The sequence below is a fragment of the Dendrobates tinctorius genome, unplaced genomic scaffold, assembly GCF_039654945.1.
Source record: "Dendrobates tinctorius isolate UK_male_01 unplaced genomic scaffold, ASM3965494v1 ptg000013l, whole genome shotgun sequence".
NCBI lineage: Eukaryota > Metazoa > Chordata > Amphibia > Anura > Dendrobatidae > Dendrobates > Dendrobates tinctorius.
The window spans coordinates 3,915,930-3,930,373 of record NW_027361681.1 but is presented as its reverse complement, the minus strand read 5'-3'; the positions used below and the strand labels follow the sequence as shown (position 1 = coordinate 3,930,373).

The window sequence follows — 14,444 nt, the reverse complement described above, 5'->3', positions numbered from 1 at the left end:
GATATGGTATAGGACCACGGGGAGCAAATCTGGCCATGGGAGTGGGTGGTCCTGGCTCATTTTAAGCAACTGGGTCTTAATTGTGGAGTTCATTCTCTCAACTTTGGCTGAACTGGAGGGGTGATAGGGGGTGTGCAGACCCAAATCTGTCCCTAACATGTGCCACAATTCCTCGTAGACATTGGCAGTGAAGGCTGGGCCTTGATCTGATTCAACAACTTCGGGAATTCCAAATCTGCACGAAATTTCAGTGATGAGCTTCTTAGCTGTAGTTTTGGCAGTCATGTTGGTCACTGAGTAGGCTTCGGGCCATCCTGAGAACATATCCACAGCCACTAGGACATACTCATACTTTCCTGACTTGGGCATCTGAATATGATCAACCTGGATTCTCTGCCAAGGGTAGTCTGGTTTGGCAAGATGCTGAAGTGGAACCTTGGCGGTGGCTGTTGGGTTACAGATGGCACAGACTTGGCAGGCTCTTGAGTAGGCTGTGACAGTGGTAGAGATTCCTGGGGCCCAGTAGAGCTTCTTGATACAGGCCAGAGCTTGGTTCTTTCCTCGATGAGTTGATCCATGAGCCCATGCTGCAACGGCTGGATACATTCTTTTGGGTAGACAGGGTTTCCCATCCACCTTATAGAGTCTAGGAAATTGGTATTGTCCGGCAGAACTACGATTCCCATGAATGGCTCCTGCAGCTTCCCACTGCTTCTTTTCTTCTTTAGAGGTCAACTTTTGTTCTTCCCACAATCTCTCTTCAGGTGGTCGGGCTGGCTTCCAGACAGATCCAGTGGCAGGGTATTCCATTTCCATGTCTTCTATCAACTCCCTCTTCTTTCTTCGGGCTTCGGACTTCTCAAAGTCTCGTTCTCCTTCGGCTTGGGTAGCTTCTTTGGTTGCCTGTTCTCTTGTTTGTGCTCTGGTAAGCACAGGCATCACAGGTGTATCAGTGCCTTCCCAACAGGGTTTTTCTGGTGCTGTTTCTTCTTCTTCCCACTTTGCTGAGACATTCTTTATGGCAGCAGCTTTGGCAGCTTGATCTGCTAAATGGTTTCCTCTAGTCTCCTTCGAATTGACTTTCCCGTGAGCTTTGACCTTGATCACCGCAATTTGTACAGGTAGCTCCAATGCCTTCATCAGGGCTTTAATCCTTAGTGCATGTTTAACAGGGGTTCCTGTAGCCGTAATGAACCCTCGGGACTTCCACAGGAATCCAAAATCGTGACAGATTCCATAGCCGTATCTTGAGTCAGTGTAGACATTGGCCGTCTTCCCTTCTGCTAGATAACATGCTTGTTGTAGGGCCACAAGTTCGGCTTCTTGAGCCGAAAGGTGAGGTGGCAAGGCTTCAGCCAGAAGGACTTCTGTTTCAGTGGTGACCGCATATCCAGTGTGGAACTTGCCATAAGAGTCTGCAAATCGAGATCCATCAGTCCATAGTTGCAAATCAGGGTTGAGAAGTTCTTGAGTTACCACATTTTGTGGTGCAGAGGCTTCTTGTTCCAGTGCTTTTACACAGTCATGCGGGTCATCAGGTGACCTCCCGTCTGGTAAGTCCTTATACCCGTCAGGGAACTCCCCCCTAGAATGTGGAAGCAAAGTGGCTGGGTTGATGGTAGTACATTTCTGGAAGGTGATGTTGGAGGGCAGAAGTAGAGAGCACTGAAGTCTGAGATGTCTTTGGCTCGTTAGATGCTTAGGAGATGTTTGTTGGAGGACAGCAGAGAGATCATGTCCAGCTTGAATGACCAAGTCATGACCAAGTGCTATGTCAGCAGACTTATCGAGAAGAACATGGGCTGCATGCACAGCCTTGAGGCAGGAAGGAGCAGTTCTGGCAACAGGGTCTAGCCTGGCTGAGTAGTAGGCCAGAGGACGGAAACGATCAGCATGTTTCTGTGCCAGCACACCAGAGGCATGTCCTTCAGATTCTGAAACAAAGAGATGAAACGGCTGAGTGTAGTCAGGGAGACCCAGAGCAGGGGCGCTGACAACAGCTTCCTTGAGAGCCAGGAAACAGTCCTTTTGCTGAGCATAGATATACGGATTTTCAGCATGATCCCAGTCCGGTCCTCCAGTCTTGAGGCAATCATACAAAGGTTGCATGAGTCTTGAAGCATCCGGAATCCACTGTCTGCAGTAGGTAATGAGTCCTAAGAAAGACTGCATAGCAGAGTATGTCTTTGGATAAGGGATATCCTCGATTGCATGTTTTCTGTCCTCGGTGAGGTGTCTCGAGCCTTGAGAGATGCAGTGTCCGAGGAAGACGACTTTCTCTTTGCACCACTGGACCTTGGCCTTTGAGACTTTGCAGTTGGCAGAATGAAGAAAAAGGAGCAAGGACTCAGAAGCAGCGAACAGATTCTCTTCAGTTCCACAGAGGAGTAGGTCATCAACATACTGGAGAAGCGTGACATGAAGATTCTGTAACACCCACGGATCCAGGGTCATCTTCATAGCATGAGTGAACTGGTTAGGGGAGTTCTGGGCACCCTGTGGTGTCCTGGTCCAGGTCAGCTGAGATCCTTGAAACGTGAAGGCAAATAAAAACTGTGAGTCTTCATGAAGCGGGACACTGAAGAAAGCATTAGCCAGGTCAATAACGGTGAAGAGTGTTGCTGAAGTAGGCACTTGAGAAATCAAGGTGTTTGGGTTGGGTACCACAGGAGTTTCCAAGATGGTGGCTGAATTGACTGCTCTGAGGTCCTGTACAAGTCTGTACTTCGGAGGGTCTCCAGGAGCTGTCTTCTTCTTCACTGGAAACAGGGGTGTGTTACAGGGTGAAACACATCTGATTAGCACTCCAGAATGTAAGAGGGAGGTAATCTGAACTCCAAGGCTCCGCTCTTGGGCAGCCTTAAGCGGATACTGAGGTAGTCTGGGGTATGGGTGCCCAGGTTTGAGGTGGACTTTTACTGGAGGCACTTTGAGCAGACCCACATCCTCAGGTCCAGTTGACCACAGAGTGGTAGGTAGATTGGGCAAATCCGGGGAAGGTGTCGTTTGCAGAGTCATCATCATCAGAGGGAAAGCTTTAAGGACACAACGATCTTCAGTGCCTTGTTGTGAGGCAGGATCTTGTAATTGCAATTCCATCCCTTGATCACCGAAGATGATGGTAGCGTGAAGCCTTTGAAGGAGGTCAGCTCCTAGAAGGTTGACGGGGCAGGTTTCAGACACCAGAAATTTGGCAAAGACACCAGAGAATGGGCCAGCTGGGACGGGAACAGTGAGTGGTGATGAGGTTTGTTGACCTTCAACTCCAATACATGTGAGGAAATCTGAAGACAGGGAGATTGTAGGAGGCAGCTGAGATGAAGAGATAACAGAGGTGGCCGCCCCAGTGTCCACTAAGAACTTGAGAGGTTGATTGTCCACTTCCAGGGTCACTGTACCACAAGACGAGGAAGTACAGGTGGCGGGAAAAGTGGGCACCGGTTGGCCTGAACTTCATGAGTGTGGAGGAGGAAGAGGTCTCTGAGGGTGCCCCCTGCGAGGACAACTTCTTCTCATATGACCAGGGCTGGCACACTCCCAACACAGAGGTCTCCCTTGGTCATCACGAACTGGTCTGTCCCTGTAGTTTTGGCCCTGGGACCCTCTCGGCCTCAAGCGTGGTGATTCTCTGCTTCCTTTTCTGCTTCTTTTTCTTCCCTTTGAAGCATTTTCTGATAACTCTTCACAACAGTGAGGGCCTGTTTTAGGGGACCATCAGGTAATTCGGGACGAAGCTTCATGACCTTATCCTTCAGTGGATCTTCCAGACCATCAATAAAAGCACGGACCACCAAGGCTGCCTGCGTCTTCACATGAGTTGAATAACCCAAGTCTTCAAACTGCATAGTTAGTCTGGCAGCGTATTTCTCCACAGCTTCACCAGATTCTTGTTGTATATCCTGTATTGATCCTGCTTCGTCACAGAGACGATCCTGGGCCCACTTTGTGAGTTGAGCGATAAACTCCTTTCCAGACTTGAACTTGTTGAGAGGTCCTGCTTTAGTGGGGTCCAATTCCTTCATGATGGTGGGGAGAAAATATTCGGAGGCTTTGATTGAGGTGATGCCTGATAGATCAGACCATGTAGCCCCGTAGATGCTCCTAGTCTGTTCCAGTTTCCTTACATACTGCATGGGAAATTTGTCCGGGTCAGGTAACTTGTTAACAATAGCATCAATTTGTACCGGAGTGAAGGGTTTGTATTTCAGCTTCAGCCCTTCTTCGTCATGTGTCACTGCCTCATCCTTCGGGGCAGTTGGGGGTGCTGTGGGTATTACCTCATCCAGGGGCTTTATACCTGTGTGCATCAGTGGTATCATGTATTCAGCTACCAAGGGCATGATGCCCTCTAATCCGGATTCATGGTAACAGACGATCCTAACTTCTTGTAAATCGAGATCTGGGGTTGATTGGAGACAATTCTTGATGACTTCAACGTGTTCCTTCATACAGGGGCCCAGTGGGTATCCAAAGAGTCCTGAAGATATCAATGGTATAGCCAAAGTTCTACGAGGAAGTGTATCTCTCCCTAGCCGTCCTGCAAAGATAAGCACTGTCTGTAAGGCGGTCTGCAATATTGTACGGCAATGCTCGGGTGTCCTGTAATCATATATAGGGCCTGCAGTGTGTAACACTATATCACAGGGCAAATTCCCTCCCTGGGTGGACATAGCGTCTCCTGGATGCAAGGGGCCATAATTGGTAAGGTAGGCCTGACACTCTTGGGTTATGGCTGGGCCTCCCTTTTTAGCTATCTGTTGGGCCAAACCACCTCTATGCGACAGGGTAGAGTTAGCTGGGTTCACTATGGCTCCTACCTGGTGGGTAACTATGTCCCCATACCCCACTGAGAAAAGAACCTGGGAGCCCTGAGGTGTGATGTAATAGCGTGAATGACAGGGGAACCAGATTTCAGGGTCATGGGGCAACCTAGAGGATTTGTTGAGAGGGGTAGGTAGTGGGCTCCTTCCGGGCCGGGGGGATTCGAACGGACCTAATAGCAGTGGCGGGGCAGGGGGAATTGTAGCAACCTGATTGTCAGAATCTTCTGATCCCTCATCATCTCCGATAGCTTGGCGCCTCATACGCATTACGGACCGGAAAGCCGTACTGCCGGTCAGGGCATCAAGAGTGAAGGGACCTTGACCAGGTGTATTTACAAATATCACAGTGGGTTGCACCGGGAGACTAGGCCCAGAGGCCGGAACAGAAACAGGAACATTAGAGGTGGGAACAGCATCGGTCGGTGCCGGAGGTTTCTCAGGACGTGGTGGTCCCTGATAGTACTCGCCGGAAAGTGTTACCAGCGGACATAGTGGCTGGGGAGGAATTCCGGGTGCACCAAGATGGCTGCCGGTGGAGGCGTGGCATGCCCCACTTCCGTCCATGGTCTGGGCGGAACCCCAAGGACGGCCCGCCCCACACACACGGCAGGTTTCCACCCAGGTTGGATTCTGCACGCCACAAACAGGACACACCCACGCTTCTGGAGAGCTCGTCTTGTCGCCATTATAGGGCGGTGGTTGGGACTGCATTTTCATCATCAGTGGCACGGCGGCCATTTTACAATCTATAAGATCACAGTTCAAAGGCATTTTATAACCAAACACAGGTTCCGCATTGTCTGATCCTCCTTCCCCATCAATCTCTTTCCATCCTTCATTCTTCAAGCCTCGCGCAACTCGCAGATGAGCTTGTGCTTGTTCTAACAATCCTTTATCTTTCAACATGCCTCGTTTGTTCTCTATGAGATTATGCCACATAGCCGGCTGTAATCTCCCTGACGAGGGCAATCCTACATGCTTATACAATCTCTCAACATTCTTGACTGCCTTCTTGCCTTCCCGTGACGCTACTATTGCCTTGACCTCCACAGCATCCTCATCTAACTTGTGGGGCACAGACTTCTTCTGCTTTAAGATACGCAGCATGACTCTTACAGAATACTATGGTTCTCTGCAGAAAAACCACTGGTAGCGATATCAACACTGATGTTCCACAGTACGGAGCCTCACGTTCGACGTACTAGGAAAAGAGCCTCGCGCTCAATATTTCCTTTCCCTAACCTTGAACAGCAGTGATTAACAGATTATCCTGCCACGATATTCCAACAGTCGGGAGGCGGTCTCCTAGTGAGAGCCCTCCACAGAAATACAGGTGGTCCCTTCTCGGGACGTCTTAATTACCTAGCTGGTACAATATCACAGAGGCTGCGTCTCCTATCCCTTCCTCTAAGTTGCCCCACAATCTGCAACTAGCTCAATTTATCACTCCACTTCACTACTAGACAATAGTCACGGGTACGGTGGTTGAATGGAGTACAATGACCGGTGGAGGAGGTGTGGTGTACACGAGGACGCGCAGAATGCGACGTCTCTCAGTTGCTGGTTCAGAGCGTGGCACAGGATCGCACTCAGTCTCACCACTCGACCGGTCACCCCTCAGACCCAAGGAGACCACAGACAAACCAATAACGGCTGAGACACTAGCAAGTGTGACACATACAGTGTATATGATCTCACTTACCGTGTTTTGGAGGGTGATCAGTCCTCGAGGTCAGCCACTACAGGTATCATCCACAGACATCCAGGCATGGGTCCAGAGGAGCCTCGGATCACTGTCCACGCCCCCCGTTGGGCTCCAAATTGTCGGGGTCGTAAACGACAATAAATCCTCATTCACCAGTCATTCCAAATCATTGTGCGAGCGCAAAACATCTGGTACCAATTAAGAATGACTCAGACACGCAGCTGATTCAGTCTTAGCTAATGTCCCGCATCCACACCTGTCAGGAGCAGTACAACAACTGGCTTTATTTACAAATACACAATACTATATTGAGTGTTAGGGGAAGGCGTGCATTAGGCGGGGTTTATGCAGTATACATCTAGTGTCCAGTCCCTCTCTGATTCGTCAAAACGTCTCCCGATGGTTACTTCTTCTTCACATTCCTGAGTTATCTTTTTTAGGAGAAATGAAACTTAACTTAACTCTTTAGACACTGAATTTAAGTGAAAGTGAACACTGGCAGCCATCTTTAATACAGTTACATTTGCATTAGCAAGCAATTAGGAAAAACTTATTGTTTCACAGTATAAAAGTATAAAAGTTATATAAGAAAATATATTTTCACCTTGACTATATATATATATATATAATATACACACACACACTATGACTTATCTCGGCTAAGATAAGGCCTAGATCCTCGGGCTACATTCACACTATAGGCGTAGCCAGGATGAAATCTGGGGGGGGGGGGGGGGCAGAACCTCATACTGTTATGCAGAATTTCATACTGCACACCCCTACACTTGAAAATAAAGCCTGCACCTTAAGAAGATGTGGAGATGAATGCAGTCTACTTATTCCAACAATCAATTGATGTTGATGTGTTACTGAAGATGAGCAATGCCTGTCCTGGGCGTCCTTTTGGGCAGCTATGAGGTGTACCTGACTTGTGCTAAAAAAAAAAAAAGGAGTGTTAGTCTGTGTGCTTTCCGGCTTTCATTCTTTTTGGTACAGATATTATATGGATAGACAGATATGGATAAATGGATATATAGATAGAGAAGATTTCTAATCTGCTTTTGCTATTGAAAACATAATCTATGAGCTCAAAAACCTTTCAGATGATGCGGTTTTTCAAAAGCTGATCTGCTTTTGCAACTGAAAAGCGTATACTCAAAAAACGCAGGAAAAACGCTGTGTGTGAATGTAGCCTTAGATCAGGAATAGAACAGTCATTTATAGGACATTTCATAACTTTCCCAAATTCCTATGAAAAAATATTCAGCACATTCTGCATTGAACTACTGTACCCAATTTATTATATATTTTAGGAGTCGGAATCGGTCCATTTTATACCAACTCCAACTCAGACTCCACGACTCAGACTCCACAGCCCTGCCATTAGTGATGGTGATTGGCAGTAGAATGCACAAGGCATAACAATGTCATGGTGCCAACATCGCTAGTATGGTGCTGGTGTGAAAAGCAAGTACCTGTTATTTTTAATTTAAATGAGGAAATACAGCTTTTAAGAATAGGTTGCCCAAGTATAACTTAGGAGACTTGGCCATTAAAGGGACTGTCCAATGTTTGTCAGGATTCATACGCTGCCAGCAGGTATTATGCACCTGTCCTTTATGTTAGAATGGAATGTGTGCACTATACCTGCCAACTGGGCATGCGTCCTGTCCGGCTCCCTTTTATACAACTTCATCTGTTTTTCGCCTCCGCAAGAGTCAATGAGAGACTCAGGAGGCGGAGCATGCCCGTAAGAGCGAACCCTATTGTCATGCTCCGCCCCCGCAGTGTCGGCAAAGTGCAAACCATTGCAAATTAGTTTTACCCAGAGTGTTCCTTTTATAGGTGTGTTGAGGTGCTGAATGGCAGTGACAGGGGAGTAAGAGTAGTAGTAAAAGGAATTGTCATAGCAAGATGATACGCTATTGCCTACTCTTCAACTATTTAGGACCCATATCTGTAAGAGTTACCAGAGTGCAGAGCCACTATGAAGACACACATTTCATGGTAGTAAGACACCCATCATCTTCATGATCAGACCCCATTAACTAAGGGTATTCTCCAACCCAGACAAACCCTGCATGTGTTCAGCCTCTATCATTCATCTTTGCAACATATATTATGGTATTTAACTCTTCCCAGCAACTTCACAGAATCCTGCATGTGTTCAACCTCTATCATTCATCTTTGCAGCATATATAATGGTATATAGTTATTTCAACTCACCCTGCTTGTCCCCTTATGCTATTGTGGTCAAGTAACTTTTCAAAGTGGTTTATGATCCATGTAGGCCTGGACACTTGTTTATCTGCTAAATACATTTATTGTGTCCTGCTGTCCTAACTTAGTTTGTTTGATTGCTAACGAGTAAGGAGAGAAAAAAAAAAAGGAAGCTCTTAGAAGTGGCCTTCTATAAATTCAGAGCTAGCCTGTGGAAGGCATTTATGCAGGGTGGCATTTATGTACATATAATCAAAGTACATGTATCTAAGTACGCTGACAGTTATAACATGGCAGTTATAACATAGCAGTTAGACAGGGCAGGAGACAGGTAAGACAAATAAATAAATCTATTCCCTGTACATTTGGAGTACCGCAAATATTTACCATATGCATTTGTATAACTTATATCCTGGCCGCTGCATTTACACACATCCACCGCCCTGGTATTAACTCTCTACACTCCATCCATATTGGCCCCTCACTCCTTTCCTCTCCTATGTATAGCACTCACGCTCTTTTCACATTGCTAAATTGCACAGATCCATTCAGTCCCACCATTCAACATCAGAGACGCTCTCACAAATCACTTAACCATCTGCTCACTCTTTCTATCCTCCTTCTCCTAGTCGCAGGAGATATTGCTCCCAACCCTGGTCCCCCATGTTATAGAAAGTCAAACCCCCCAACTGCTACGCTCAGAAACCCCTCTAATCTTATTAATATTCCCTGCATGCCATCTGTCTCTCTTCATTGTGCACTTTGGAATTCTCGCTCAGTGTGTAACAAACTCTCCTTCACTCATGACTTTTTCCTTTCTAATTCTCTTAACCTTCTGGCTCTTACTGAAACCTGGATCCAGCAGTCAGACACTACCGCTGCTGCTGCTGCTCTTTCATACGGGGGACTACACTTCTCTCATACCCCAAGATCAGACAATAGAGCAGGTGGAGGCGTTGGTCTGCTCCTATCATCCAAATGTACCTTTCAGATTATCCCTCAAGTACCCTCACTTGTCTTTCCTTCTTTTGAGGTCCATGCAGTCAGACTCTACACCCCCTTCTCCATGCGAGTGGCGGTGGTATATCGTCCTCCCGGCCCCTCCCATCAGTTCCTGGATCATTTTGCCACTTGGCTTCCACATTTTCTCTCCTGTGACATCCCTACCCTCATCATGGGCGATTTCGACATCCCCATTGCTCTTCCCCTCTGCCCATCTGCTACTCACCTTTTATCTCTAACCTTCTCGTTTGGCCTTTTGCAGCTTACTAATTCTCCAATGCATGAAGACGGGAACTCCCTCGACTTGGTCTTCTCTCGGCTTTGTGCAGTGAATGATTTTGCATACTCCCCTCTCCCGCTCTCTGACCACAACCTTCTTTCATTCTCTATCAAGAACTGCCAGGCTGCTCAGGTCTCTCCCACTGTCCATATTTATAGAAACATACAGGCCATTAACACCCAGAAACTTATGAAGAACTCACAGTCTTCATTGGCCCCTATCTCCTCCCTCTCATGTCCTGATTCTGCATTGAAACATTTCAATGAAACACTTCAAAGTGCCCTCGATGAATTTGCTCCTCCTATACATAGAACACCACAACACAGACGGCGACAACCCTGGCACACCCTGCAAACACGTTTCCTGCAGCGGTGCTCCAGGTGCGCCGAACGTCTGTGGAGAAAATCCAACCTACCCGAAGATTTCATCCATTATAAGTTTATGCTTCGAACATACAACACTGCCCTTCACCTCTCAAAACAAACCTATTTCAACACCCTCATCACTTCACTGTCCAATAACCCTAAATGTCTCTTTGACACTTTTCATTCTCTACTCAACCCAAGAGTGCAGGCCCCAACCACGGAGCTTCGAGCTGACGATCTGGCCAATTACTTCAAAGAAAAAATTGACCAGATCCGACAGGAAATTATCTCCCAATCACCTCATGCACTGTCCTCCCTCCCCCACTGCATCTAACTCACTCTCTGACTTTGAACCAGTCACAGAAGAAGAAGTAAGCAGGCTCCTTGCATCTTCCCGCCCAACCACTTGCACCAGTGACCCATTTCCGTCACATCTACTCCAGACCCTTTCCCCTGCTGTCACCCCTCACCTAACTAAAATATTTAACATCTCTCTCACTTCTGGTATCTTTCCCTCCTCATTTAAGCATGCCGTCATACATCTACTACCCAAACTGTGCCGCTCACTATAGACCTGTTTCTAATCTTCCCTTCATCTCTAAACTCCTGGAACGCCTGGTCCACTCCCGTCTTATCCGCTATCTCTCAGAAAACTCTCTTCTTGACCCTCTCCAATCCGGGTTCCACTCTTTACATTCTACTGAAACTGCCCTCACTAAATTCTCTAATGATCTACTAACAGCTAAATCAAATGGTCATTACTCCATGCTAATTCTCTTGGATCATCAGCTCCTCCTCACTATGCTCCGTTCCATTGGCCTCAAGGACACCGTTCTCTCCTGGTTCTCCTATCTTTCTGACCACTCTGACCGCTCCTTTACTGTATCTTTTGCTGACTCCTCCTCCTCTCATCTTCCCCTTACTGTTGGGGTTCCTCAAGGATCAGACCTAGGCCCCCTCCTCTTCTCTTTGTATATTGCCCCTATTGGTCAAACAATCAGTAAATTTGGTTTCCAGTACCATCTCTATGCTGACGACACCCAATTATACGCTTCTTCTCCTGACATCACGCCAGCCTTTCTAGAAAACACCGGCAATTGTCTAAACGCTGTATCTAACATCATGTGCTCACTATATCTGAAACTGAACTCCTTGTGTTTCCTCCCTCTACTAATGTACCTATACCCGACATTGCCATTTCCGTGTGTGATTCTACTATTACTCCCCAGCAACATGCCTGCTGTCTTGGGGTCATACTTGACTCCGAGCTTTCCTTTGTCCCCCACATCCGATCACTGGCTCGCTCTTGTTATCTGCACCTCAAAAACATTTCTAGAATTCGACCTTTTCTTACTTTTGACTCTGCAAAAACTCTGACTGTTTCTCTTATTCATTCTCGTCTCGACTATTGTAACTCCCTTCTAATCGGTCTCCCTCTTACCAAACTCTCCCCCCTCCAATCTGTCTTGAATGCAGCTGCCAGGATCATATTCCTCGCCAATCGTTACACCAATGCCTCTACCTTGTACCAGTCATTACACTGGCTACCCATCCACTCCAGAATCCAGTACAAACTTATTACCCTCACCCACAAAGCTCTTCATTGCTCAGCACCACCCTACATCTCCTCCCTTGTTTCAGTATACCATCCTACCCGTGCCCTCCGTTCTGCTGATGACCTGAGGTTAGCATCCTCAATAATCAGAACCTCCCACTCCCGTCTTCAAGACTATACACGTGCTGCGCCAATTCTTTGGAATGCACTTCCCAGGTCAATACGATTAGTCCCCAATCCCCACAATTTTAAGCGTGCCCTGAAAACTCATTTGTTCAGACTGGCCTACCGCCTCAACACATTTACCTAATCTATCCCTATGTGGCACAGCCAAAAGTTTTTTACCATAACCAGGTTCCCCGCATCATGTTCCCACATGCTTTATGCATCCAATAGCCCTCTGCATCTGTACTGTTCCACACTTAACATTATGGCTGGTCCATACAATCAGGGAAACTGTTACCACCCACCTTTCGTGTCTCCCCTTTTCCTCATAGACTGTAAGCTTGTGAGCAGGGCCCTCATTCCTCTTGGCATCTGTTTTGATCTATGTGATTATTGTTATGCTGTAATGTATATTGTCTGTACAAGTCCCCTTTGAAGTGTAAAGTGCTGCGGAATATGTCGGCGCCATAGAAATAAAATTTATTATTATTATTATTATTATTAACCCTAGTAAGACTTCTGGTGTATTCTTGCAAACATCAGAATCGCCTGCTGGTGCCATTGCGGAGTATGATCTCTTGGTCTCGCACCTTCTGTATCCACGTCTGATGACCTCGTATGAATGTATTCACCATTTGTCCTCCTTTAAGTTGTCCTAATGTAAATTTCTCTCACAGAATCACCCAAATCTTTGGACAAACTAAGACCCTCGGAAATTGAACCTAGTGCCCCTGCAGCTGCCAGCCAGCCCAGCCCGAGCTCTCCCACGCTTTCATTACCAGATGTGGCCAACAGGCTCTCCGAGTGTGTGGTGTGCATGGAGCTAGAGGTGAGATGTAGCCTGTATACAACAGCCACGGATGAATCTGCAAGTAGGGGCAAACCCTCACGTGGATCTGCCCAACCTGACACATATCCACTCATGTCTATATTTCCATCCCTTGACTGCTCAGTTTTTCCCTTTTGTTTTTTTCCTCCTCTTTTTCCAAGAGCCATAACTTTATTATTTTTCCATTAACATGGCCATAGCAAGATTCTCTGGGTCAGTACAATTACAGGGATACCAGACTTATATAGATTTTGTTTTCTATTTAAGCGGAGAAAAAAAAATCTGAACGTTATCAAAAATAATTTTGATGCCCTTTTATGTTTTAATTTTTTGTCGTTTAATATTTGGGAGGGCTTACTTTTTACATGTAGAGCTGATATTTGTATTTATATCATTTTGAGATTCCTGTGGTTTTTTTTTTTTTTTTTATGGAGATGCGGTCACCGAAAAATTGTAATTCAGGTGGTTCGATTTTTTTTTTCCTCATTATGACCTTTACCATACTGGTTAATTAATTTTCTGTTTTGATAGATTAGATTTTTAGAGACATACCAATATCTTTGTTTTATTTTATTTATTTTTATCATTGTTCAAAAGTTTTTGGTGTTATTTTTTTCATTTTTATTCTATATTTTTGTCCACCTATGGAACTTGAAACTGCGATCTTTTGATCAGTTATTCAATGTACTGCAAAACTTTAGCATTATAGTGCACAGTTAGATCCAGAAATATTTAGACAGTGACACCGGTTTTGGCATTTTAGCGGTTTACCAAAACTTAATCAAGGAAGAGTTATATAATCAGTAGGGCCTTACAGTGCAGACTGTGGTTTAATGTGAAAGTATTCACAATTCTAACTGGAGTAAGGGTTTAGGAATTACAACTCTTTACTATGTAGCTGCCCATTTTTAAAGGGACCAAAAGTAATTGGACAATTATCTCAAAAGTTCTTTAATGAACTACATGGGCTATTCCCTCATTAATTCATCATCCCTTAAGCAGGTGAAAGGTCTGGAGCGGATTCCAGGTGTAGCATTTGCATTTGGAAGCTGTTGTTGTGAACTCACAATATGAGGTCAGTGGAACTCTCAATGGAAGAGAAACAGACCAAGATGAAAAAAAAGAGGAAATCTATCAGAGGGATAGCAGAAATGTTAGGAGTGGCCAAATTTGGTGCACTCTGCAAATGAAAAGTGCACTGGTGAGCTTAGGAGCTCAAAGCGGAAGACACCAGTGGTGGATGATCGCAGAACGAATTCAGTGATGAAGAAAAACCCCTTCACAGCGTCCACCCAAGTAAAGAGCTCTCTCCAGGATTCGGTGTTTCAGTATCTAACGGTCCTGTTACACATAGCGACGCTCCAGCGATCCCGACCACGATACGACCTGGTAAGGATCGCTGGTGCGTCGCTACATGTTCGCTAGTAAGCTGTCAAACAGGCAGGTCTACTCAACGACGCAGCAACGATACGGCGATCCATATAGCGACCTCGGCGGTCT

The 14,444-nt window shown here is 46.1% G+C and overlaps 1 protein-coding gene across 2 annotated transcripts in view; it reads left to right on the top strand.

Annotated features, from left to right (window-relative positions):
• Positions 1-14,444, top strand: part of LRSAM1 (leucine rich repeat and sterile alpha motif containing 1) — a 91,702-nt gene that overhangs the window by 59,687 nt on the left and 17,571 nt on the right. For both annotated transcript variants that reach the window (XM_073558317.1, XM_073558316.1), the window contains one exon: positions 12,793-12,944. In XM_073558317.1, the coding sequence (XP_073414418.1) occupies positions 12,793-12,944 (152 nt within the window). The remainder of the gene's footprint in view (positions 1-12,792; positions 12,945-14,444) is intronic.